We start from the raw sequence: 27,719 nt of genomic DNA on the forward strand, positions 1-27,719 counted from the left end.
AAACTCCTTACGGATAGCGATGGAATTGAACCCAGGCGCTAGTGCTGTGATGGTATTAGACTATCTACTGCGCCACTGTGCCGTCCACTGTTGAGTGAACAAGGTAAATATCCTCACTCCACCATCCCTTCTCTCTCCACAAAATGCCCCGGCTTAATGGAATTCCTCTGGGAGATGATAGTCACGATGGGTTGAACTGCCTGCTTCCATATTATACCAAAGGATGAAATATAATTTAGGGTTGATTTCCATCTCCCTCAAATATTGCCCTGAGCAACAAAGGAACTGCAACAAAGTTAGTACCTGCTTTCACGTAACAAGTTGAGAATGTCATGTCTGAAGGTATCTCTGTTCTTCTCCAAAATCCCCTTTACGTGATACAAAACCTTGGCAAGGAAAAGGTAAGAGTATAAATGAAATACAAGAAGGGACATTGATAAAAACAGTGTTGGTGCGAGTCCTTCACAGCATTATCAGTTGTGGCAGTAAATTGTGTTGTTAGGGATAGTGTTGAAAAGTGAATCAGAAACAGAATAATTACCTCTCCGGCATAGTGCTTCACTCCAAAGTAATGGTCAATCACTCTGGGCTTCAGATAACATGGATTGCTCTGGTAAGAGGATATAATGTAGATTGTTAGTAAAACAAGTTAATACATTTTGGATGGATTCTGTCAGCAGTTTGTTTTGGGCTCATGCCCATACCAGTCTAAAGAGACTAACTATACTACACTCTGAAGAACATGGTGCACATGTAAGCTAATGAACAATTACAAATATATCAACAAATGAAGACTTAAATGGCTTATCTTACACTATTTACCTACAATAGAAGAATCAGTAGTTTACATCCACCATCTGACAGGCTTCATTCAAACAAAGGGAAGGCAAGAGTTTGAAATGCTTTGTTGTTTAATTGTGTTGTTCTTTTTATAAATGATGAAAACTGGTAAGTTTCTAGTCACAGGTCAAAGTTCCTAAAGGCAATCAGAACCACAAAGCAAAGCTCCTGCCCCTTCTTCTGCAGATACCAAAACTCTGAACTTTACATAGTTCAGGCTCATACTGGCATAGCAATAGAAACCAGCCCAGATGATGGAGTGTGAAGGAAGGATTGCGGTGGAAGGAAGAGTTGGCTACGGAAAAATTAACAGACTCAAAAATTAATAGCATCAATTCTGTCACATACAGTCCATAAGATCATAAGATATAGGAGCAGGCCACTTGGCCCATCAAGTCTGCTCTGCCATTCAATCATGGGCTGATCTAATTCTTCCAGTCATCCCCACTCCCCTGCCTTCTCCCCACACCCTGGCTAATCAAGAACCTATCTATCTCTGCCTTAAATGCACCCTATGACTTGGCCTCCACAGCCTCTCGTGACAACAAATTCCACAGATTTACCACCCTCTGATTAAAGTAATTTCTCTGCATCTGTGTTCTAAATGGACATCCTTCAATCCTGAAGTTGTGCCCTCTTGTCCTTGACTCCCCTACCATTGGAAATAACTTTGCCACATCTAATCTGTTCAGGGCTTTCAACATTCGGAATATTTCTATGAGATTCTCTCCTCATTCTCCTAAACTCCAGGAAATACAGCCCAAGAGCTGCCAGACGTTCCTCATACGGTAACTCTTTCAATCCTGGAATCATTCTCACCTGCCTGTCTTTTCACTCTAAGCAGGTTTATTAATCGGATCAACATCAAGGACGCAAACACAAGAAAATCTGCAGATGCTGAAAATTCAAGCAACACACACACACACAAAATGCTGGTGGAATGCAGCAGGCCAGGCAGCATCTATAGGAAGAAGTACAGTCAACATTTTGGGCCAAGACCCTTTGTCAGGACTAACTGAAAGAAGAGATAGTAAGAGATTTGAATGTGGGAGGGGGAGGGGAAAATCCAAAATGATAGGAGAAGACAGGAGGGGAAGGGATGGAGCCAAGAGCTGGAAAGTTGATTGGCAAAAGGGATACAGAGCTGGAGAAGGGGAGGATTGTGGGACAGGAGGCCTAGGGAGAAAGAAAGGGGGAGGAAGCTATAGATGCTGCCTGGCCTGCTGCGTTCCACCAGCATTTTGTGTGTGTAGCTTCAATACCAAGGAGCTCATTGGCAGCAGAGAACTGCCCACAAAGCTTACCGAATGCTGACTGTGCAGCTTCTCCAGCAGCGTGCTGTCAGTGCCCTTTGGAAAATGGCTCTCCTCATTGATTAGGGCCAGAATGCCCATTTTCTGAAAAAAAAAAGCGCATTAAAGTTAGGACGTCTAAGCAATTTAAACTTCACATATTAGATCTGATGCTTCTGGTTCAACTGTTAAACAATTGGACAGATACCTTTCGTGACTGTTAATCCATCAGAAAAGCAAAACATGAAAATTAAGATTAATCATGGAAAGGCGGCCTCTACTTTCAACAGTTGTATTTCCAAACAGTATTTGTTCGATCAAACAATATTTTCATTTTATCTTAAACATCCCTTCCTTCCTTACCCCTGTGGATAAGTGTGAGGATTTCACGACTCAAGGAAAAAAAAATTTTGTATTTCCCAAAATGCTCTGGAGCTCCATTGCCACAAAAATTGAGCAAAAGCTTAAAATACTCCAAGCATGAAAATAAATGGATGTAAAATAATAGGCCAGATTTCCAAGTTGCTGTTAGCTTACTCTAGCAAGTAAGGCCGTGTGGTACACACCAAGAGCCTTCTGAACTGTTGTAAACTGTTGACCAGCTGGAAAGCTCCAACAACAGTGGTACCATAAGGATCAGTGCTGCGAGCATCACTGTTTTAGTCTAAGCGGCTCAGATGAAGGAAACAAATACTCCGTAGCCAGACCTACTGCGGAGGCCAGTTACAAAGGGATGACGGCAGGTTAACTGCATGTTGGAGAGTAATGGAGGCAAACATGGTGTCATTGACTTGGGATGGAAAACTAAAACTTTACTTAAATGTAAATAAACTTTGTACAGCTGCTATAAAACAAAAAAATTCCTTTAATTTAATCCAGTATTAATAAATCTGATCCTGATTCTGACAGGAATTTGACTATCCTCACAAATGTAACACAAAGTCAGTGGTAATTGCAAACCCAAAAATTACAGACACTGGGGATCAGATGTAAAAGTGGAAGGTGCTGAAAGCCCTCAGCAGGTAAGGGAGCATCTGTGGAAAAAGACACAGAGATTGTACTACAGCTATGAAGCAGGGGGTTTAGGAGCTGAGACGGGGGGTGGGGGGAGAGGGGGGGAGAGAGAAGGGGGGGGAGGGAGAAGGGGGGGGAGGGAGAAGGGGGGGGAGGGAGAAGGGGGGGAGGGAGAAGGGGGGGAGGGAGAAGGGGGGGAGAAGGGGGGGAGAAGGGGGGGGGGAGAAGGGGGGGGGGAGAAGGGGGGGGGGAGAAGGGGGGGGGGAGAAGGGGGGGGGAGAAGGGGGGGGGAGAAGGGGGGGGGAGAAGGGGGGGGAGAAGGGGGGAGGGAGAAGGGGGGAGGGAGAAGGGGGGAGGGAGAAGGGGGGGAGGGAGAAGGGGGGGAGGGAGAAGGGGGGGAGGGAGAAGGGGGGGAGGGAGAAGGGGGGGAGGGAGAAGGGGGGGGAGGGAGAAGGGGGGGAGGGAGAAGGGGGGAGGGAGAAGGGGGGGAGGGAGAAGGGGGGAGGGAGAAGGGGGGAGGGAGAAGGGGGGAGGGAGAAGGGGGGGGAGGGAGAAGGGGGGGGAGGGAGAAGGGGGGGAGGGAGAAGGGGGGGGAGGGAGAAGGGGGGGGAGGGAGAAGGGGGGGGAGGGAGAAGGGGGGGGAGGGAGAAGGGGGGGAGGGAGAAGGGGGGGGAGGGAGAAGGGGGGGGAGGGAGAAGGGGGGGAGGGAGAAGGGGGGGAGGGAGAAGGGGGGGAGGGAGAAGGGGGGGAGGGAGAAGGGGGGGAGGGAGAAGGGGGGGGAGGGAGAAGGGGGGGAGGGAGAAGGGGGGGAGGGAGAAGGGGGGGAGGGAGAAGGGGGGGGAGGGAGAAGGGGGGGAGGGAGAAGGGGGGGAGGGAGAAGGGGGGAGGGAGAAGGGGGGAGGGAGAAGGGGGGAGGGAGAAGGGGGGAGGGAGAAGGGGGGAGGGAGAAGGGGGGAGGGAGAAGGGGGGGAGGGAGAAGGGGGGGGAGGGAGAAGGGGGGAGGGAGAAGGGGGGGAGGGAGAAGGGGGGGAGGGAGAAGGGGGGGGAGGGAGAAGGGGGGGAGGGAGAAGGGGGGGAGGGAGAAGGGGGGGGAGGGAGAAGGGGGGGGAGGGAGAAGGGGGGGAGGGAGAAGGGGGGGGAGGGAGAAGGGGGGGAGGGAGAAGGGGGGGAGGGAGAAGGGGGGGAGGGAGAAGGGGGGGAGGGAGAAGGGGGGGAGGGAGAAGGGGGGGAGGGAGAAGGGAGGGAGGGAGAAGGGGGGGAGGGAGAAGGGGGGGAGGGAGAAGGGGGGAGGGAGAAGGGGGGGAGGGAGAAGGGGGGGAGGGAGAAGGGGGGGAGGGAGAAGGGGGGGAGGGAGAAGGGGGGGAGGGAGAAGGGGGGGAGGGAGAAGGGGGGGAGGGAGAAGGGGGGAGGGAGAAGGGGGGGAGGGAGAAGGGGGGAGGGAGAAGGGGGGGAGGGAGAAGGGGGGGAGGGAGAAGGGGGGGAGGGAGAAGGGGGGGAGGGAGAAGGGGGGGAGGGAGAAGGGGGGGAGGGAGAAGGGGGGGAGGGAGAAGGGGGGGGAGGGAGAAGGGGGGGGAGGGAGAAGGGGGGGGAGGGAGAAGGGGGGGGAGGGAGAAGGGGGGGGAGGGAGAAGGGGGGGGAGGGAGAAGGGGGGGAGGGAGAAGGGGGGGAGGGAGAAGGGGGGGAGGGAGAAGGGGGGGAGGGAGAAGGGGGGAGGGAGAAGGGGGGAGGGAGAAGGGGGGGAGGGAGAAGGGGGGAGGGAGAAGGGGGGGGAGGGAGAAGGGGGGGGAGGGAGAAGGGGGGGAGGGAGAAGGGAGGGGAGGGAGAAGGGAGGGGAGGGAGAAGGGGGGGAGGGAGAATGGGGGGGAGGGAGAAGGTGGGGAGGGAGAAGGTGGGGGAGGGAGAAGGGGGGAGGGAGAAGGGGGGGAGGGAGAAGGGGGGGGAGGGAGACGGAGGTGGGGGGGAGACGGAGACAGAGACCAAACAATGTGATATGTATTTTTATATTTCATATTCAGAACCACTGATCAGAGAGCACACTGACACCCACAGGTCACAAATGTTCTTCAATATCAGAAAATACAAATTGCAGAGTTGGAATTTGTCAACACATTGCCAAAAGAGCGGTCTGCAGAACATCTGGCTCCAATTCAGTCAGCTGAGAGTCTCCAGATGCTATGTAATAATGGATTAATGCATTACATTTATGATCCAAACAATTCATTCTTGTAATAGTTCTGAATTTATTGTTCAATTGAATTTTTTGCCAGAATTGTGAAATTATTATTCCTACTTTCTCAACTCCTTCTCCCCCACCAAATGCTCCAAATTGCTAACCTCAATGCTACATATAGTTTAAAGCTATTTAGGATGATTATAAGTCATAACAGTACTTTGCATACCACCTAGAATAGAATGCAGTAACATTTCTTTGCTGCTTTTTGGTGACAACACTAATACACTCACTGCAGGCAGTTACACCATGTGGTCTCACCTATCCTAGGCCTGTTGATTGTAATGAGTAGCCAGATACATGACCATACAAACCCAGAATCTTTATGCAATGCAACAGCATCACTTGAAATGGCCAGAACAGGCATCAATCAAAGGCTTTGGGCTACTGTCAATCTGATCCTGACTCTGAAGGATCTTTGAGAAGGCAGCACTGAAGACACAGGCCACATCAGTTATTCAAGATGCGAATGTTTCAAGCAAAGAGAGGTGATTATGCAAATCGCAGGGTGCATTGCTAGTCAACATTGGCAAGTAGAATTCAAAGAACCTGAGAATAAAAAGCATATATTTATTGAAAAGATGTTTTAAAAAAAGGTTTCAAACAGGAGTTTGCAAAACCGTTTTTGTTCACAACCGAATTTAAAATTGCAAGTTTCAGTGGTGGAGAGTGAAACTATATTTAAGCATGGCCATTCAAGATTTATGACATTTTTGTTCTTCAGCAGTCCCTCATGATCAAGGGTAATCTGCTTCTGCTCCAGCTTTCTGGGCTTTGTTCCTCATGATCAAGGGTAATCTGCTTCTACTCTAGCTTTCTGGGTTTCAAGGTGGCCCAAGGAGCCAAGGCAAGGATCAAAAGGTCTTTCACAGTTGGCCAACAGGTCGGGCGAGTAACTTCGGAATGGTGCACTATTTCTGCCGCTTCTGTGTGCTTTCAATGGATGAATGAGGTCATCAACAACATCCCAATTGTTCACACTTCACTTTGAGGGATAATGGACCAAAAACAGGCAAATGGGACAAGCTTAGATGGGCATCTTGGCTGGCATGGATAAGATGGGCCAAAGGGCCTGTTTCTATGCTGTATTATGGTATGACTCCAGGTGGCAGTACCATACTATACAAGTGGGAGGCCGACTGCAGAATACATGCCAAAAAGATGCACTGCAGTTGCCTGCCTAGGCTTCTTCAACAACACCTTCCAAAAAGGACGATAGCAACAGGTGCATAGAGGGTCACCACCGCCACCTGGTTGTACTAATGTTTGAGTTCCCCTCACGTATTACTAACATGGAAATTATATCATCCAGTCTAAGTTCTGGAATCCCCTCCCTAAGTCTTTCGGGAGCACCTTCACCTAAAGAACTGCAGAGATTCAACACAGCTAATCCTTAAAATTTAAATCTTAATTTCAGATTTCTTGCATCCTTGACATTTTGCTGTTGTATGTGGATGTCAAACCAGGCAAGTCTTTAAAAACAATTAAAGATCAAAGAAAACATAGAAATTAAAATTTTAATCATGTAAACATTCAAAAGTGCATGAAATCCATTTAAAGCACTAAAGAAAAACGATTAATTCAAATAAATATGAACGAACAAATTGTTAGTCCTCCCCCCTTGAAGCTGTTAGATGAATGGATGCTGTGTCCATGCCCACAGGTCTGAACTGGTTCTAGTACAGTCAGCAGAAAACCCTGGGTGACCACTGAGGAAATGCACCAAATTCTTAATCTGCCACAGGCTTAATGAGCTCACCTTCAGAGCACAATTAGAAGTCTCCACAGAGAACAGTCAGCAAATTCAGGAAATCCTTGTTAGTGCTTGAGTTCTGAATATTCTCACTTCGGGTGAAATAGTTTGGCATGGATCTGACCAATCCCAGTTTAATAGATTTACAATTAAATACTACATACAATCCAGTGAAATTCCACTACACTGATTGGCTTAAATGCATATAGGACTGTCATTTAAATGTGGACATTACCTTTTCAATGAGATCCAGACACTCCCCATTGTCAATCCAATCGATGTTTTCCCAGATTATTCCATCTCTAATGAAAAAGAAATTGGGTTCGATGAAGCAAGCAGTTTTAGAATCAAATTCCTCTTTGTGGTTGATATTATTCTGAAACCCAGGTACACTTCCATTTTGTAGAAAGTGAAACAAAGTTAATATTTTAGATCAAAAACCTATTGTCAAATGTAGGATCTTTCCTTGACCTGAAACATTAATTGTTTCTCTTTGCACAGATGACGCACAAGTTTCCAGCATTTTCTGGTTTTATTTCAGATTTTCGGCTTCTGGAAGTTTTTGATTTAACATAAAATCCAATTCTATATGAAACCATTCAAAATTAGCAATTCGACTCAGGGACAGCTGACAGATGCAAACCATTGAGTGAAGCATAAATTCACTCATGATCTTGAATTATTTATTTTTGAAGTGTAACGAACTTGAGCTCCTTACCTGCTGTATTCCAACTGTTCCAAGGAAAATATGTGCTTGTTAAAGTATTCCTGAAGTTTTTCATTTGCATAATTGATATTGAATTGTTCGAACCGATTTATCTGTTGATGAAAGACATGATTGAATGCATATTAAAGAAAGAAGGAATGTAGTGGAGAACCAAGGCCAGTAAAACAGGAGAGAAAGAAGAAAATGAAGGAAAGTAGCAAAAGAATTTTGTTGCAATGACATTGTAAATAAAAATAATTTTTCTAATTCCTATACCTCAAAGTTTTCAAATCCAAATATGTCAAGGATTCCCACTGATTTGTAGTCCTCCTTTCCTCTTACTCTGCTGTTGATCTTCCGGATGATCCATGTAAAACACTGGGAGTAAAGTGCCATGGCCATAGAATCTCTGGAATCCACAGCCTGCAAAATGCACATCATTTAAATAACATTTTACTGTCTCCTGCCACTCAGATTTAAATCCCTTCCCAGATCATCAAGCTGAAATACATAGTCTGTTTCTATCTCCACAAATGCTATCTGCTTAAGTCTAATGCATATCAGATATGTTGATTATTTCCATGATTTTGTCTTTTGATTTCTGATTCCCAGTATGCTGTATTTGGCTTTTGGATTGTTTAATAAGTCCGATAAAAACATTATAGGGTTTATTAGCATATTTCTGAAATTTTGGGGTGGCAGGGTGGAGATGTGTCCCTACCAAAGGAGGTGCAAGGCATTCCTTCCCTCTACTAGCCTGAAGGTCACCTTAGAGCAAGGTGTAGTACCTTCTTAGCCCCCGACCAGGGTCACGGGCAGCCATGGGAGCAGCTGGTGCATATCACAAGTCCTGGTTATGTGACCACTGATGCCAGACAGACCATCTCTGAAGAGTATTGATAATGACTGGGATCACCTGTCTTGTGAAGACACAGCCTAGAAGAAAGGCAAACCACTTCTGGGACCGCATGATTGCCTATGTCATACCACGTGGCACATAATGATGATAATTATGCAAATTTATTCATGTACAAATGTACAAGATGTGCTATTAAATTAGTTCCAATATTTTACCTCCATTCTAGCTTTCAATTGCAAGACTAAATATTAAAATCAAAGAACAAATTACTGGAGAAACTATGAGTCAAGTAGCATCTATAGTGGAAGATGGTTGAGGCCTTTCACGATGAAGACTTCAAACAATAACTGTCAATTTCCTACTGCAGATACTGTTTAATCCACTGAGTTCTCCAGCAATTTATTTTTTGCTCCAAATTCCAGTATTTGCAGTCTCTTGTGTTTCCATTTAACTATTGCAGAAATGTCACAATCTCATTCATGAAATTAAATGCATTTTGTATTTAATAAATAACACATTTTAATTCTTTTTTTGTAAAATATCTATTTTAATGTGCATAAAATGGCCATTGAACAGCTAAACCCCACCTCTTTGAGGGCCATGAAATGATGGGAAAATAGTAAAGAACTGTTAGTCAGTGTTTGCAGCACAATCTGCCCAAAAGAACCCAGCACCTGCATGTGGGAGTGTGGGTTGAGTCTAGCCACACCCTACTCCCCACTGTGATTGTCGTGTAACTGCAGGTGTCCCCCGCTTTCTGAATGTTCTCTTTTCAACATTTCGCTTTTACGAAAGACCTACATTAGTACCTGTTTTCGTTAACTGAAAGAGGATTTTCGCTTTTAAGAAAAAAGACGCTCGCTTTAAACTTGTGTTCACCACGAGAAAGACTACCATGACCATGAAGCCTTGCACGGGCAGGTGTGTGCGCATGCGTGGCGTGTGAAAGCGTGTACGTGTGCATGCGTGACAAGCACGTGCGTGTACGTGCTGATTTTTTTCGACAAATTGATTTTGGCTCAAGCTTTCCGATTCTGTTAAGTGAAACTACACTGTACATACATTATTTCTACTTTATATAGGCTGTGTATTTATCATATCATTCCTGTTTTTACTATATGTTAGTGTTATTTTAGGTTTTATGTGCTATTTGGTAGGTTATTTTTTGGGTCTGGGAACGCTCAAAAAATTTTCCCATATAAATTAATGGTAATTGCTTCTTCACTTTATGCCAATTCAGTTTACGAACAGTTTCATAGGAACGCGCTCTGCTTTCGGATAGCGGGGGAAACCTGTATCAGTTATTTAATACTGAGAATGACAGGAAATCTTTCAGAGCATAATTCTCTCCATCAGAAAACTGTAGATATCAAGGGCTATGGGGAGAAGACAGAGGTCAGGTCAGCCACAGCACAGTAGTGTAGGGTTTACAGTTCAGATGAACATTGCTGCCTGTACGGACTTTGTAAGTTCTTCCTGTGACCACGTGGGTTTCCTCCGGGTGCTCCGGTTTCCTCCCACAGTCCACAGACATAGCAGTTGGTAGGTTAATTGGTCATTGTAAGTTGTCCCGTGATTAGGCTAGAGTTAAATTGGGGGGTTGCTGGGCAACAGGGCTGGAAGGGCCCATTCCGTACTACATCTCTAAATAAATAAAATATAAAGCACAGCAGACCAGGTTCAAGGGACCAAGTGACCATTTCCCACTGCCACTTCAATCTCCGACAGCAGAACCGGAGAATATAAAGCATGGTAGAGCAAGTTCAAGGTACCAAGTGACCATTTCCCACTGCCACTTCAATCTCCGACAGCAGAACTGGAAAAGAAGAACTAAAATTGTTCGAAGAAATTTGCAGTTTTTCTAGAGTGGATGCCTGACTTAACTAAATAGTTAAATAGCAACATTAACGGGGTTAATTGCTTTTTGTAAGTTAGTAATAAATCTTTGTTATAAATATCATCTCAATATTAAAATCAGCTTTTTTGGTGTGTTTTTGTTGAACAGCTGATTGATTTTGAAATTCAGTGGGAAGAGTCTATTGCTGGAATGAACCCTTCTGTCTTGGCCACTTACTTTGGTTAGCTACCAAAATCAAGTCAAACACAGATTGTACAAGACTAGAGCACAATTAGAGCAAAAAAAGTCCATTGTAGTGCAGTGAACATAGTGTTGTTATGCTGAGATAATGATTAGGGTGGTGCAGGTTGGTTCAAGAAATAAATGGTCTCTGTTCTTGAACCTGGTGTGAGATGTTCGGCTTTTGTACCTCCTGTCTGATAGCATGGCCTGGATGGTATGGATCTTTGATGGTAGATGCTGCCTTCGAAATATTAATGTTTCAGACCATTACGGAACAAATCTCTGCAACTGAAAACATTAAACATCATTCACAGGTGCTGCTTCACCCACTTGGTACCTCCAGAATTCCCAGTTCTACAGCAGATTTTAGTTTGCATTTCATTTTTTAAATTGCAACTGCTGCTCTCAAAGCTTTCCTCCAGTGTAATAAACCGTTGGAGGATTCTCAGGTGTGAACTTGGGTACTTCACTAAAAAAAAACTTCCACCCAGTTACGGGGCTTTAAATCAGTTATAACTTTCCAGCGATTTTGAAGTTTTATAGCTAACATCACTCACCATTTTGCAAGGTTGGTGCTCGGACCTATAGGTTATATTTTGAACCTAATTATTGCAGCAATTTGTGAGCAGAACCTCAACACTGCCACTTTCTTACCTGCTCCACTGTCAGAGGTGTGCTGATCTCCTCACCTCGGAGAATCATGGATCGATGTGTTAACACCTCAGCTAGCTGCAGGGAGTCCAACCCAAGCAACTCTGCCGTGTTCCCCAGTGCTAATAAAAGAGAATTAAAGAGCTGAACAGTCACTTTGCTGGACTTATAACTGATCAGAGTATACAAACACTCTGAGGGAAACGGATAGTCAGTACTTTGGGTCAATATCATCTGTCCATTCCGCCCACCTACCCCCCCTCCCAAAATACTGCCTGACCCACTGAGATCCTCCAGCAGTTTCTGCTCTAGATTCTAGCACCTCTGTCTCTATATAATATATAATCTGGCAAGCTCAGATTTGGAATTTAAGAAATTGAAGTATTTGATAAAATTGTGGCTGATGTTAAGCCTTACTTCCCTGCACTTACCTGATATCCCTTAACCATGCCTGTTCAGTGTGACTAATGTACTGTTATATGTGGCCCATACTCAAAGCTGAATTTCACACTGCCCTGCTACATTAAGCAAACCTTTCTGGCTGTGGGCATCCTGGACATTAGTTAGCATGGCACCAGGGGCTCTCATGGTGCTGAAAGGTCACAGATCACCTGTCACATGTGTGGACCCAGTTCCCTTGGGCTACACCATCTACCAAAGCTTTCAGGTTTTTGAAATGCTCCAATGTCCTGTACACTCAGCAGCACCAACAAACAAAGCAAACCATAACATTTATTAAATTTTGCACAAATTTAAATGAAGTATTTTGAAAACATTGCTGCAAACACAAATATACAAGTACTGTAACTTAATTTTCTTCCCTACATTTTGAAATATACATTGAAATGATGAGATCCCTGGTGTAAAAGTAGGCGAACATCAGTGAGTCTGTAGCTCCATTACTGAACTCTGTGGCAGTGTGAATCAACAGAGGTACCAGCTGGAACTTGTCAACAGGTCTGAGCTTTTGTATCCAATCACAAAATTCCAAAACTTCACTACACTTACAGAGATAAGGGCCTTTATTTATCAACAAGCTTTGGCAAGACCTACCAAAGTATTACCAGCCTGTGTGTTAATCTTCTGCATGAGTGAGAATTATAATACCATTCTAGAAGATATGCTAATTCCCCATACACATCTACCATGGGTCACAAATCTCTGACTTCTCTACGGTCACTAAATAATGAGTTTGACCATAGCAATAGGAGCAGAATTCAAGGTTCAAGTACATTTATTATTAAAGAATGTATAAATTATACACCTTGAGATTTTCTTTGCTTACAGGCAGTCACAAAGCAAGAATCCTGAAGAACCCAATTAAATAAAGACTAAGAGAGGAAAAAAAACACACACATCATGCAAATGACAACATTCTGAACTAAATAGAGTCCTTAGATCTGCTCCCTGGAGTAGCCCGAGTAGGCCCAAGCCTACTCATATCAACCATCTCGGCCCACCGAGTTGGCTCCGCCATTCCATCATGGCTGATTTGTTATCCTTCTCAACCCCCTTCTCCTACCTTCTCCCTGTAACCTTTGACACCCTTACTAATCAAGAACCTATCAACTTCTGCTTTAAGTATTCCCACAGCTGCCTGTGACTATGAATTCCACAGATTCACCACTTTCTGGCTAAAGAAATTCCTCCTCGCCTCTGTTCTAAAGAGATATCCTTGTATTTTGAGGTGGTGCAATCTGGTCCTAGACTTCCCCACTATTGGAAGCATCCTCTCCACATCCACTCAATCTAGGTCTTTCAATATTCAATGAGATCTAATATTCAATGTTACTCTGCTATTTAAGAAGGGTGGGAGGCAGCAGAAAGGCAACTATGGACCTGTTCGCCTGACATCAGTGGTTGGGAAGTTGTTGGAATCAATTGTTAGGGATGAGATTAGAGTACCTGGAGGTACATGACAAGATAGGCCAAAGCCATCATGGTTTCCTGAAAGGAAAATCCTGCCTGACTAACCTACTGCAATTTTTTTGAGGAAATTACAAGCAGGGTAGACAAAGAAGATGTAGTAGATGTGGTGTACTTGGATTTTCAGAAGGCCTTTTACAAAGTGCCACATGTCAGACTGCTTAGCAAGATAAGAGCCCATGGAATCACAGGTATGGGTTACTAGCATGGGTGGAGCACTGGCTGATTGGCAGAAAACAGAGACTAGGAATAAAGGGATCCTATTCTGGCTGGCTGCTGGTTACCAGTGGAGTTTCACAAGGGTTGGTGTTGGGACCGCTGCTTTTTACGATGTATGTCAATGATTTGGACTATAGGATTAATGGATTGTGGCTAAATTTGCCGATGATACAAAGATAGGTGGAAGAGCGGGTAGTGTTGAGGAAACAGAGCCTGCAGAAAGACTTAGATAGTTTAGGGGAATGGGCAAAGAAGTGGCAAATAAAATACAATGTTGGAAAGTGTATGGTCATGCACTTTGGTGGAAGAAATAAACAGGCAGATTTTTATTTAGATGGGGAGAGAATTCAAAATGCAGAGATGCAAAGGGACTTGGGAGTCCTTGTTCAGGATACCCTAAAGGTTGAGTTGGTGGTGAAGGCGGCAAATGCAATGTTGGCATTCATTTCTAGAGGTATAGACTACAAGAGCAGGGATGTGATGTTGAGGCTCTATAAAGCATTTGTGAGACAACACTTGGAGTATTGTGTGCAGTTTTGGGCTCCTTATTTTAGAAAGGATATATTGACATTGGAGTGGGTTCAGAGAAGATTCACGAGAATGATTCCAGGAATGAAAGGTTTACCGTATGAGAAACGTCTGGTACCTCTTGGGCTGTATTCCCTGGAGTTCAGGAGAATGAGGGGGGGATCTCATAGAAACATTCCGAATGTTAAAAGGCCTGAACAGATTAGACATAGCAAAGTTATTTCCCACGGTAGGGGATGTCTACGACAAGAGAGCACAACTTCAGGATTGAAAGATATCAATTTAGAACAGAGATGCGGAGAAATTACTGCGCATGGTGCGGTGGTAAATCTGTGGAATTTCTTGCCATGAGAGTCTGTGGAGGCCAAGTCATTGGATGCATTTAAGCCAGAGATAGATAGGTTCATGATTATCCAGGGCATCAAGGGGTATGGGGAGAAGGCAGGAGAGTGGGGATGACTGGAAGAATTGGATCTGCCCATGATTGAAGGACGGAGCAGACTTGATGGGCCGAATGGCCCTCTTCTGCTCCTATATCTTACGGTCTTATCCCTCCCCCCCCACTATTCTTCTAAACTTGGCAGTCTCGTGGAATGGATTTGCCAGCTGCAACGGGGCTACAGACATCTTCTGCCACGTGGGAACTCAGTTCACAGACACATTTTTTGGATTATGAACAGTTCTCAGGAATGGAATCCTGTCATAACCCAGGGAGGGCCCGTATTTTAACGCAAAATTAAATGAAATTACATTGAATTCAAGTTTAATTGTCATTCAACTATACATGAATACAGGCAAACAAGACAGCTTTACTCTGGGGCCAAGGTGCAAAACACAGTGGCAACAGTCACAGATAGCACAAATCACATATACCACATAGAAGATAGGAAGCACATGTAAGATATCAGTAAAATACAACCACACTAAAAAAAACAGTTCAGACCCCAAGTCCAGAGATTTGTTCATAAATACATCCAGGAGCTTTTATAAGCATCTATGCTTCTGAAATATTTGCAATACCATCACTACAGTGAATCAGTGATAGTTCTCTCAGTGGCAGAATTATTGCTACACATTAAAACATACCTGCTTTTGAGGAAACTTGGGCTCCTCCAGCAATTGCAAACTCAATATTGCCAAGATGTAGGACACCAGCGAGGAGCTTTAGCACTTCCCAAATCTCCTCAGTTTTGAACTTCATGACTTTCATAGCAGCCTGGAGTGATGAGCAGAGGGAGATGTGATTCAGAGAAATTCAAAAGTTACTGCATATTTTAAACATTAGTGATGATGCTTATTCCATTTTCTACAGTTGTTTCAAGTTTACACCCTAAACCTTTGCTGCCCATTTCACCAATATGCTACAATGAGGAGAGGTATATATTAATATATTTTAAGCCAGTTCTCGAGTGATAATGACATTACTACAGCTATGTTCCTTATGATTTATTAGCTACGCTGGTAAAATTAGGAACTACAGGTTCAAACAACCAAAAGACAAACTTGTGACCAATGTTGGAAAACTCTTCAGAACAGTGATCAGTACCCAGCACGGATCATGGGAGTAGTGGAGTCAAGTTAAATCGGCAGATACATTTCAAATAAATCTAGAACTGTATACAAAAGGGGGAAACCACTTAAGGCACAGAGGTAATGTGTTTTCTTTCCTGAGTGAATTTTGGAATTCTAAAGGCAGAGATAGATCAATTTTTGACAAGCAAGGGGGTGAAAGGTTGCCAGCAGTAGGCAGGAACGCTCTACATCCTACTGAATGATAGGGCCTGAAAAAGCTGAGTGGCCTATTCCTGCTCCCCTTTCATATAACTGGAAATGAAAAATCACCTTGCCCACAGTGGTGGATCTCTACTAAGGGCAAAGTACAAAAATTATTTTTAAAATACTTGTATGGCAAATTTATTCCTGGTTAACAATTTCAAGGATTCAGAATGAGGCTGCTGAGAACTCATTTAATGAGAACAACTATTTTTATGTATAGAATGTACATAATTCAAGCATTTGTAACATGCACATACATTGCACATCATCTTGAATGGTATTGTACTAATATTCACTCATGTATAAATGATTAATATATGAGGAGGAGGCTGGGAATCCATTCAGGAGCAATGAATTTCCACGACATTAAAAGAGAAAAGATTTTATAATCTTCATTTTTAAAAATGAATGTAAAGTAGAAGGCAGAATGTCACAGATGGATTTGATGTGTGTGAATTGTCGCCACAGCTAATGGTAATGAACACACACCAACACCTTACCATGACCTCCTGAAAGGTCTGCTTGTCATCAGCTGTACTGTCCATGATACATCCAGACTGTCTCAAGTAATAGTAATTTTCTTGTTCAGATAAATAACACATTTCTGCAGAATGAAAATAAAAATAGTTAAGTGGTGATTAATTTATTTTGGGAGCACAGCCAATGTTGTGTAGGAAGAGTTTGCTGTACTTTTCACATTCTTAAAGTTGTAGTGAGTGATGTTCAGATTTAAAAATCCATGATTGTGTACCAGTTATGCTGATACCAAGGGAGACAGGAAACAAAACCAGAGTAATACCAAGCTACCCTAAGTGTTTCACAGTTAGTTTACAATGGCCTGGATATTTCCAAGAAAACTCTGCAATTTTTCACTCGACAACCAAACTTTCCCCAAGGCTGGGGATTTCCACATTTGGGAAGCCTGAACTTTGGCACGTGGAATTCCCCAAGTCTGACAACTGCTCTTTGCCAGCCTTTTACCAACTATGCTCCATATTGGCCTCTTCACAAAGGCAAGACAGAATTCAAATCTGCAACAATTTCTTGGCACTCAGCTCTCACCTGTGGCTGTTTGCATGCGACAGCAGTCACAGCCCAGGCAATGGTTTCAACAAGCCGTCCTAACCAGGCGAGGGTAGCCGACGGGTCTCAAACCCTCGGTGAGATCGGGAGTTGTTAATCCCAGCATGTGAAGACAGACTCCAGCGGATTGAGCGGACAAGACCAATGGACGATCCAATGGTCAAGAAGGCGGTCTCTGCAAGCGTCATGGAATGTGTGGAGCAGGACAAGACACAGACGACGTCACGGTCATCCACTGCGCCTAGTCCCATCTCCAGCCGTCTTGACTCTGTCTTGCCTTTACCCTTAATTGACCATATTATTCAACTTTCATCTAAATGGTTTCCTTTATATTTAACTTTGATTGGTCGTATTAATGCAGTTAAGATGTTATTTTTTGCCAAAATTCTTATATATATTTCAGGCATTACCAATTTTTGTTCCAAAATCTTTTTTTGATAAAGTTGACTCCAAAATTTCTTCATTTATTTGGCAAAATAAAAACCCGAGACTGGGTAAAATACATTTACAGAAAGCTAAGAGAGATGGAGACTTAGCATTACCTAACTTTAGATTTTATTATTGGGCAATTAATATTCGACATATGAAATTTTGGTTACTTGACCAGGATGTACTATACATTCCTAAATGGGTAGCATTGGAATTACAATCTGTTCAGGGCTATACACTTGGCTCTATTTTAGGTTCCTCTCTTCCTTTTGATTTGAAACGCCTTAAACAGGTGTCTAACCCGATAGTTAAATATACTTTACGTATTTGGTTTCAATTCAGAAAATTTTTTGATCTTAACCAATTTGGGCTAGCAATTCCTATTTTAGGTAACATATTTTTTCCTCCCTCTTTTACGGATCGTGCTTTTCAAATTTGGAAGACTAAGGGTATTTCACGGTTTTTGGATTTATTTTTAGATGGTTCCCTTATGTCTTTTGAACAATTATCTAATAAATATAATTTATCAAGAATACATTTTTTTAGATATCTACAAGTTAGAAATTTCCTAAGTACTATACTTTCTTCCTTTCCAATGCTTCCTCCTACATACATTTTAGATACTATAATTAACCTTAACCCATGTCAGAAAGGTGCATCGGCTATTATTTATAATATTATTATGAAACTTAGGAAAACTCCATTTGATAAGATTAGGTCAGATTGGGAACAAGAATTGGGATCTATTATTTCCGTGGATGACTGGGGGCAGATTTTACAATTAGTCAATACTTCCTCTATCTGTGCTAAACATTCCCTAATTCAATTTAAAGTTGTTCATAGAGCACATATGTCCAAAGATAAATTAGCTCGCTTTTATTCTTATATTAATCCTTTTTGTGATAGATGTCCGGGGCAGATAGCTTCTTTAACTCATATGTTTTGGTCTTGTCCTACTCTGGAAACTTTTTGGAGAGACATTTTTAATATTATTTCCAAGGTATTGAATATAGATATCTCTCCTCACCCTATTACTGCTATCTTTGGACTACCTAAAATTTCCAGTAATCTTTCTCCTTCAGCCCGTAGAATGATTGCATTTCTTACTTTAATGGCGAAAAGATGTATTTTACAACATTGGAAAGAGCTTAATGCTCCAACTACCTTTTTTTGGTTTTCTCAGATGATATTATGCTTGAATTTGGAGAAAATTAGAAGCAATCTTTATGACTCTTCATTTAAATTTGAACAGACCTGGAGATCTTTTATTCAATATTTTCATTTAATGTAATATATACCCTCCTTGTTTTTTTTTACTGTTTTTAATGGAGGTCGGGATTGAGGACGTGATTTTAAGTTTTTTAACTCTGTTTGGTTTCAAGTTAGCCCATTGCTTTGCTTTGCTTTTAGTTAGTTGCACGGTGGGTTTTTTTCCCTTTTCTCTATTGATATATATATATAAAAATTAGTATACTATTATGTTACCTTGGTACATTATGTTTAAATTACATTGTTTGTATTTTTTTTTGTATTAATATCTCCTGTAATTTTATTATATTCTAACAGTGTATTAGTGCCTATATGGCTTACCTTTTTGTATACTTATTCAATAAAAAGATTTAAAAAGAAAAGAAGGAAAGACCCTGTCTTGCCACTGGATCCAGATGGGAATTAGGAAGAGACAGTGAGGCTGACGCTGCGCAACTCTCCCTCACTTAAATACAAATCGTGCGCTCGTCTCGATGCGATCATAATGGTGTTGAGGTCCTCATTGATGTTGGTGATGGACGAACACACAAATTAAATTAACCTATAGTTATTTTAGAGACTTTGAAGTATTAAACATTTGAGGTTTTTACTTTAATTAATTATTAATGTGATTGGGGGCATTCAGATACATGCAAAGATTGCATAACTATTACATGCTTCTTGTGGGTAGGGTTTGTTCTGGCCACCACCCCAATACATACATGAAGAAGCAAGGGTCTCTTACCATACCATGGAGTTCTGATCTATTTCTGGGGTTCCACAAAGGCACATACGTTTCTGAACAATATCTAGTCCTGTCAGGAGACTCTAACCCAAAATACAAGCTTTGTTTTTATTCTTATACTTCTTCCAAGAGGAGAACACTTTACAATTTCAATTAGAGATCTTGGCGCAAATTGCACAGAATTGTATAGCATTAACCATTTTAAAATCACTTACTGGATAATCTGACTGTCAGCATGTCTCCTGGACTATAAGGATTTCAAAATAATTTGAATTTAATTATCAACACAAAAATCACCAGTCATAAATCCCTTAAGTAGGGAAATTGCTGTTGGCTTGTTGTTTGCATTAGAACTAGTCTGTCAGTAAACTATAACGTATAGTTGCCAAAATTTGCTACAATGTAGATACTTGTGGCTAAAATAAAACCCAGATAAACAGCAGTGGTCATTACAAATCACCTGGATCGTCAGGCTGGTCCCTCCCCACAGAAATGAGTGCACCACTGGAATTGGTGATCCGGAAACCCCAGAAACTGGGAGGGGGGGGGGATGTCCTCAACACCTCCCTCTACAACTGCATCCTGGACTTCTGGACTTAACAGTCCGCGTGGGCAGCAATGTCTCTGTCCATTACGCTGAGCACCGACGCTCCCCAGGGCTGTGTGCTCAGCCTGCTGCTGTTCACACTGCTGACACATGACTGTGTCCCAGGATCCAGCTCAAACCGTATCATCAGGTTTGTGGATGACACAACAGTGGTTGGCCTCATCAACGATGATGAGACGGAGTACAGAGAGGAATTGGAGCGGCTGCTGGACTGGTGTGAGAAGAACAACCCAAGTCTGAACGTGGAGAAGACCAAGGAAAATTTTGCGGACTTCAGGAAGGTGCAGATGAAACATCCCCTTCGGCAAGTACATGGCTCCTCCATAGAGTGTAAAGTGCCCCAAGTTCCAGGGAGTTCACTTCATGGATGACCTCACCTGGTCCCTTAAAATCTCCTCTCTGAACAAGAAGGCCCAGCAGCACCTCCACTTTCTAAGGAGATTGATGCAAGCAAGGCTCTCCCCGTCCCTAATCTTAACTGCATTTATAGGAGCACCGTTGAAAGCATCCTGGCAAGTTGCATCTCCATCTGGTATGGGAGCAGTTGAGCATTGGACTGCAAGTCCCTACGAAGGACTATGAGAACAGCTGAGATGATCATACCATCCACTGGGGACATTTATCAGAAATTCTATGTATGCAGGGTCCCTAGTATTATCAAGGATCCCACCCATCCATCCAGCATCCTCTTTGACTTTCTACCATCTGAACTCTCTGCAGCATTGCATTCGACAGTTAATCTGTTCTGTACCTTATGATATTTAACTTACACACTTTATTTATGCAAAATTCATCTGTAGATTTTATCCTTACTTTCAAAAGTTATTGTGTTTTAATGTGTGTTATGTGTACAACTGTGCTTTACATCCTGGTTTGGAGAAACGTCTCATTTGCCTGTCCCCTAAAACCCTCACTAATTTTTATAGATGCACCATAGAAAGCATTCTTCTAGGGTGCATCACAACCTGGTGTGGAAGTTGTCCTGTCCAAGACCAGAAGAAGCTGCAGAAGATCGTGAACACGTTGCAGCACATCACACAAACCAATCTTCCATCCTTGGACTCAGTTTACACCGCACGCTGTCGGTGCAGTGCTGCCAGGATAATCAAGGACACGACACACCCAGCCAACACACTTTTCATCCCTCTTCCCTCCGGGAGAAGGCTCAGGAGCCTGAAGACTCATACAGCCAGATTTGGGAACAGCTTCTTTCCAACTGTGATAAGACTGCTGAATGGATCCTGACCCAGATCTGGGCCGTACCCTCCAAATATCCGGACCTGCATCTGGGTTTTTTTGCACTACCTTACTTTCCATTTTTATATTTTCTATTTATGATTTATAATTTAAATTTTTAATATTTACTATCAATTTGTAATCCAGGGAGCGGGAAGCGCAGAATCAAATATCACTATGAAGATTGTACGTTCTAGTATCAATTGTTTGGCGACAATAAAGTATAAAGTATACATGTACTGTAAATGACAAAAAAACTTGATTTGACTTGAAGGGCATTTTATGCCAAAATATTCAGCCCCATTCCAACTGCATCTCACTCCCCTTCCATCTACTGTGATACTTGCTTTGTTATTAAGACTTACCTTTAAACATTTGAGAAATTCATTCCACACTGCACTAGAGCAATATTTGCAGAGCACTGGGTTTGCTATAACAAACCTCTGAACCTCTGTAGTCTCCCAGCAGCAGTCTGAGCATTTTGTTCTAGAAGCTGATGACGTAGTTCATTTCTGCTCAGTTGGACTTCTCACCCAGCTTAAAAAAGTGGTTCACCTCATGTACCCTGCTTCTGACTGAGCATGACATCCTTCCTAGCAACATATAGAAATCTGCACATGTGGGGAGGTCAAAGGCTGCCATCAGATTTATCACATCAGACCAGCAAAACTCTGATCTGCTTACCATTAACAAGGCAGTTCACTGCTTTTCAATGGTTCTTCCACCATTCCTTACTTTGATGTCTGCTGAGATATTTTGCACTTCTGTTTAACAACCTAACTTTGCAGGTTCCCCCATGTCCAACTCCAATCTCCTTTCGTCTTCTCAAAGGATATTGCAGCACAGCTTTCTAATCGTGATATGAACTGGTTTTGTTTGTTTGTTTGATCTCTAAAATAAATAACTTCCATTGAGTTTACATACCATCTTTTATCTAGATTTTTACTTCTTTGTAAGTTTACAAGAGTACATTTTTTGGAAAATATCCAAGTCCGTTCCATTAAAGCCATAGTCACAGAGTTGTACAGCATAGAAACAAACCCTTCAGTCCACTTTTGTCCATCTACATTAATCCCACTTGTCACTATTAAAAAAAAATCTGGCCAAAACAATGCACAAAATTGACGGATGCTAATCTTCTGCACTTACACAATCTCAGAGCACCAGAACAGGAGGGGCTTTGGAACTAGTTTGCTGACTTTCACACTTTCCCCAGTGTAAAACATGGGTGAGCAGGTTTGGTGAATTTATCCAGCAACCTTGCTCTCCATGGAAACTTCATCATTTATATAATTCCGATAATACAGATTTAAGACTGGGCTAAATCTTTGGAAACCACTTACAGTAGTCAAGAAAATCCAGAGCAGATAGCCTTGTACTAAATCCTTAATGTGACCTTACTGAAAGATTAGAACTCTACCCCGATTCTCCTTGCTCACTCACCTCTTTGTTCTTCATCGGTACCAGCAAGCAGTGCATAGAAAATATGATAATTCCTCTCTCCAGGGTTCTGTCTGACTACGCGGTTCTATACAACAGTAAAATAAATATACTTATTTCCAGTATCTCACCAAATGATAAATTCAATGATTAATATTTTCTCTGCATGGAAATCATAGGTAAAAGTTAGGAACTTCAATCATAAAATGTTCTTACCTTTTCTAATAAATCTTTGTTTCAAAAATTCAGTCAAGAGAAACAACTTCAAAAGCAGCTTACATGCAAGAAAAATATGTTTTGTAGAAACTGATGTGAAATATCAGATTTATTGGACTCAGAATAATGCTATTTTGTGCCACTTTACAATCAGTGGGGCCACATTTAGTTTAAATACATTTTTACTGAATTTGACTGTTAAAGAAGTATTCCCTAGAAATGTGATTATGCTGTTCCTTCTACTACAGCGTCATTCAAAATTCAGTTGAAAAATGCACACACTCCCACAGTCACTTCTCTGACCAAATTTATAGAGATTGCTTGCATCTTCCAAGAATTGAACCAGGAACCTCCTGGCCTAACTCATACCTTCATTCTTGAGACAAGGTGTGGTAGAGGTGGGTTGCTTCTAGAATAACCAAGATTTAATGTTAATACTCCTCCTCAAGATTTCACCCTGCTCTCCTCTTCTTTTGACCTTCTGAATGCCTGATCAGCAACCCCATCGCCAACTTCCAGATCTCCACTGTATCCTCTCAGGTTATCAGTATCTGAAAAGCTGAAGGGACACTGCTTCCTTCCAACTTCTGCCTATCCCCATTCCCTGCCCCACAAAAGGCCAAAAGCACCACAATGTGTCCAATGCCCAAACCTCCAAGATCTCAGCCAACTCTGATCTGTCTTTCAAATGGAAGCACTGCCCACCAATATCTACATGACTCTCTGGATTCAACCTCAGTTCCAGAAGTCCCTCCCTTCTTCTTTCACTCTGAAGCACAAGAAAGAAAGAGCGTAACACCACTTCAGCAGGGCAGGGCAGGGCAGGGCAGGCCAGGCCCTGCAGTGACAAGCTCATAAGTACTACAAAACTAACAGAGAGCACATCTTCTACAGCATTTTCCAGGAGTTTGAAACAAAATAATCAATCATTTGACTCAATAAGGACCAATGTTAGAATGTTAGGCATAGCAAAGGATACAATCTATGATTCTGCCTCCCTGAATGTTGCCCTTCTGACAGAAGTTCAGCTGGATGAATTTCCCGAATCGGCTTGAGTTGTTGTTGTAGACAGTCTTTGCATTACCAAATGCTTCCATGATGGGGCTATTGACATAAGATATAGGTGAGAATTCAGTTTAAAGGTTGATATGAGTTTCATGCAAAGTGATACAGATTGATTGCTTTATATTATATTATTAATTCTTAAGAGCAAGGCAAACACTATAAATACATATTGGAATGTAGTTATTGCCAGAGTACATGCATGTACACAGAACATGCCAGAAGGTCTATAACTATTGATTATACATTCTGAGGGCCTATAGCTTACTAGAATTACCATGAGAATTCTGAGTGTGATCATCCATTAGGATAGTTGGTAATTGGCTTATTGTCACATGTACCAATATACATACATGCCATCGAGACAGATCATGCCATACACAAATACATAGAGCCATTGAAAAGAGAAACAGAGTGCAGAACACCCCATTGCAATTACAGAGAATGTCAAAGGCAGAGAAACAAAATGCCAGGGAGGTCAAGAGTTCATCAGGCTATGAACGCTGGCTTACAATGAATAAAGAATCTGCAAAATCACAGCCTGTAATACAGATGGCATGTTTCACAATGATAGATCAAGTCCCCTGATTCAAACAGCAGAATTGCAGGCCTCTGTTTTTGTAGGTGTGCAGCTAAATCCCAAACCTACCATGTGAAGCTTCAAATTCATCAATCAAGAGGGCCTATGGTTTCAATCCTGTCCTGCAATGACTAATTAGCTCTCATAAGAGAGTGCAGCTCTGTCAGAGGCTGCGTACAGTTGGAATATATTTATTAAGACTAGATCCAATTGAATTTGCAGCTTCAATCCTGGTAAACAAAAGTGATACCAACGAAATCTCTGATTCTGGGCAATCTCTGCTTGTGGATGAATGAAGACTGTTACCAGCATAGTGGTTGCCAGGGAGGAAGAAGCTTAATGTTATATACACACACTAATATTTAGAACAAAACGTACTTGCAGTTTAAGAATTTCAGGGCATCAATCAAATGTGATTTGTCATGTGCTCAAGCACATTTTTACCTGCTTTCCAAAATAGCCTGCTCAACGTGGGAGATCTTATCCTTTGCTGTTGCTTCAAGAGAATGTTGGCTCATTGCTGATAAATATTTCAGGATAAGTTTCGTGCTTTCCGTTTTTCCAGCACCACTTTCTCCACTGAAAGACAAACAACACACAAAATTTAAAACATTAAAATAGATTTTCTTCCAAACTCACCCACTGAAGCCATTACTCGTACTTTCATTGCGTCTGCATTCGGACTCCAAAGTTCTTCCTTGCATTAATAGCACCTGGGTTAAAATGCCTTTGGCTGTCTCTGTCCTTTGAGAAATCCTATTTCCATGGTTGGTGAGAAATAACTTCCATTCTCACCATTCAAACTCTTTATAAATTCCTCTGCAGTTTCCAAAAATTACTCACTGCTCAAATCCTGATTCTAGTTCCCAATATAATCACTAGTTATAACCCCTTTCTCATACTGCCTACTGAATTACAAAGCTTGAAGCTGCCGAAATCCTACCGACTAGAGTCTTCCCTGTAAACCCATTGACTATCATTACATTTGACTGTTACAATACCTTCTTGGCAAACGTTCCATCTTCTACCTACCCACATTCTAATCATCAGCAAGTATTAAATTCCCAGATTCCATCCCCAAATCCAACTCCCCTCTCTCTTCCCTAACCCCCACACACTTCTTTGGGCATTCATTAAAATTTAGCCCCTCAACTAATGTTTTGCTCACCTATGCCAATTCCTCAGATAATTGAAACTGTACAATAAAGCTTCAGCAAAGTGCCTTGTGCTGAGTGACCACATTAAAGGTATACAAACATATACAAGTTGTTGTTTCTCCATCTCCCTATTCTTCTAAAAATGATTTTCTTTGACCAAGCCTCTTTTACGGTTGGTCTGTTCTCCCTCTTGTGACGTCCTCTTGCATAACATCCTAGTTCATAACCATAACCTGTGGTGAATCAGTATGTGAAGAGTGGGGGCAGAATTGAATCGTATTCTGGGATAGGTGCTTGAGAGTGAAACAGCAGACTGGGAAGGAACAATTAGCTGGAGTCAGCCCCTTTTTCAGAATGGAAATACCTCTGGAACCATACGAAACTTCCTTGGCGTTCCAGATCGTAACCCACACTGGGCCATTGGATGGTAATTGGCTCATTGCTAAAACTTGTTATGAGATATATTGAAAAGCTTTTGCTTTGCATGCTGTGGAGTCAAATTATGCCTTAAATCAATCAGTGGCCACTTTATTGGGTACAGGAGTGGACTCTAGCGTGATCTGCTGCTGCTGTAGCCCATCCTCTTCAAGTTTCGACAGGTTGTGCATTCAGAGATGCTCTTCAGCACACCACTGTTGTAGCATGTGATTATTTGAGTTTCTGTTGCCTTCCTGTCAGCATAAACAAGTTTGACCATTCTCCTCTGACCTCTCTCATTACAAGACATTTTCACCCACCTAACTGCAGCTCACTGGATGTTTTTTGTGTGAAAATTCCAAGAGATCAGTAGTTTCTGAGAGAGTCAAAGACTCTTGGATCACATTTCTTCCCCATTCTGATGCTTGGCCTGAACAACAACTGAACCTCTTGACCATGTCTGCATGCTGTTATGCATTGTTACTATGATTGACTAATTAGATATTTACACTACTACGTAGATGTACAGGTGTACCTAATAAAGTGGCCACTGAGCGTATATATGTACAAGAGGTAGCAGAAAGAAAACGTACAGAACACCAGAAACTGTAACGTACTGCTGCCACAAAACAAAACTCATGACCTATGACAATGACATGAAGCCGGATTCTGATTTGTTCTTCTTCCCCCTCCCATTGCACAGAAATACAAAAGCCTGAAAGCACATACCACCAGGCTCAAGGACAGCTTCTATCTCACTGTTATAAAACTATTGAATAGTCCTCTAGTCTACCAGGACACCACTGGTTTCCTGACCTCACCTTACATCATTATGTTCGTGTGCCCTATTGTCTGCCTACACTAAACTTTCTCTGTAATCTGTAACACCATATCCTGCATTCTGCCATTGCTTTTCTGAGGCAGAAGAACTGGTGTTCCTTCTTGGCCATGACTTCTACATAGCTAGACCAGGACTAGTTACTCCTGGTCCCCATGAAAGGATGAAAATCAAATAAAAAGAGCAGAAACTGGAAATGTGCAATAATCTCACTGAAGGCTCTTCAATGTGAAATATTAACTCTGCTTATCCTTCCACAGATGCTGCCTGCCCTGCTGAGAGCTTCCAGCATCTTCTGTCTTGTTTTTGTTCTTTTCATTTTTATATACAGACTTTAACACTGTTAATTGCATGAGCCTGCAAGTTGCTGAGTAACACAGGAGACAAACACCAGTGGATTTCCAGCCCGTAGGCATTTTGTTTTACTTCAAAAATCAATTTTGTTTATCAAACTATGTAAAAAATGTAAAATTTAAAAGTTGCATGTCCTTCCTTACATTGATATTGTCATCCATTCTCAACAAGCACAGTATGTTATCAATTCTACACCTCTCTCCCTGGTACAGGGAGTTATGTAAAATTAGAGAGATTTTGATCAGATGGGTATGTGAGCTAGGGATTGGCAAGTGAGATGACCTGATAGAGGTATACAAGATTATATGATTTGGTGCACTTGGACAGGGTTAAAGCTTAGTCTTTTAAAGCTCGGGGGTGGGGGCGGGGGCGTACCAAAAACACAAAGACACAGATTTAAAATTAGAGGCTTGAAATTTCAAAGGGAAATTTG

General features: G+C 42.3%; 1 protein-coding gene across 1 annotated transcript in view; it reads right to left on the reverse strand.

Moving 5' to 3' along the window:
* Positions 1-27,719, reverse strand: part of myo10 (myosin X) — a 292,275-nt gene that overhangs the window by 68,296 nt on the left and 196,260 nt on the right. Inside the window, exons 5-17 of the mRNA XM_072283726.1 lie at positions 24,965-25,099; positions 23,858-23,982; positions 22,879-22,892; positions 22,666-22,750; positions 16,375-16,478; positions 15,185-15,314; positions 11,429-11,547; positions 8,112-8,258; positions 7,848-7,948; positions 7,365-7,431; positions 2,145-2,237; positions 542-610; positions 304-386 (exon numbers count right to left, since the gene is read on the reverse strand). Coding sequence (XP_072139827.1) covers positions 304-386; positions 542-610; positions 2,145-2,237; positions 7,365-7,431; positions 7,848-7,948; positions 8,112-8,258; positions 11,429-11,547; positions 15,185-15,314; positions 16,375-16,478; positions 22,666-22,750; positions 22,879-22,892; positions 23,858-23,982; positions 24,965-25,099 — 1,272 coding nt within the window. The remainder of the gene's footprint in view (positions 1-303; positions 387-541; positions 611-2,144; positions 2,238-7,364; positions 7,432-7,847; positions 7,949-8,111; positions 8,259-11,428; positions 11,548-15,184; positions 15,315-16,374; positions 16,479-22,665; positions 22,751-22,878; positions 22,893-23,857; positions 23,983-24,964; positions 25,100-27,719) is intronic.

This window comes from Mobula birostris, chromosome 19 (genome assembly GCF_030028105.1).
Source record: "Mobula birostris isolate sMobBir1 chromosome 19, sMobBir1.hap1, whole genome shotgun sequence".
Taxonomy (NCBI): domain Eukaryota; kingdom Metazoa; phylum Chordata; class Chondrichthyes; order Myliobatiformes; family Myliobatidae; genus Mobula; species Mobula birostris.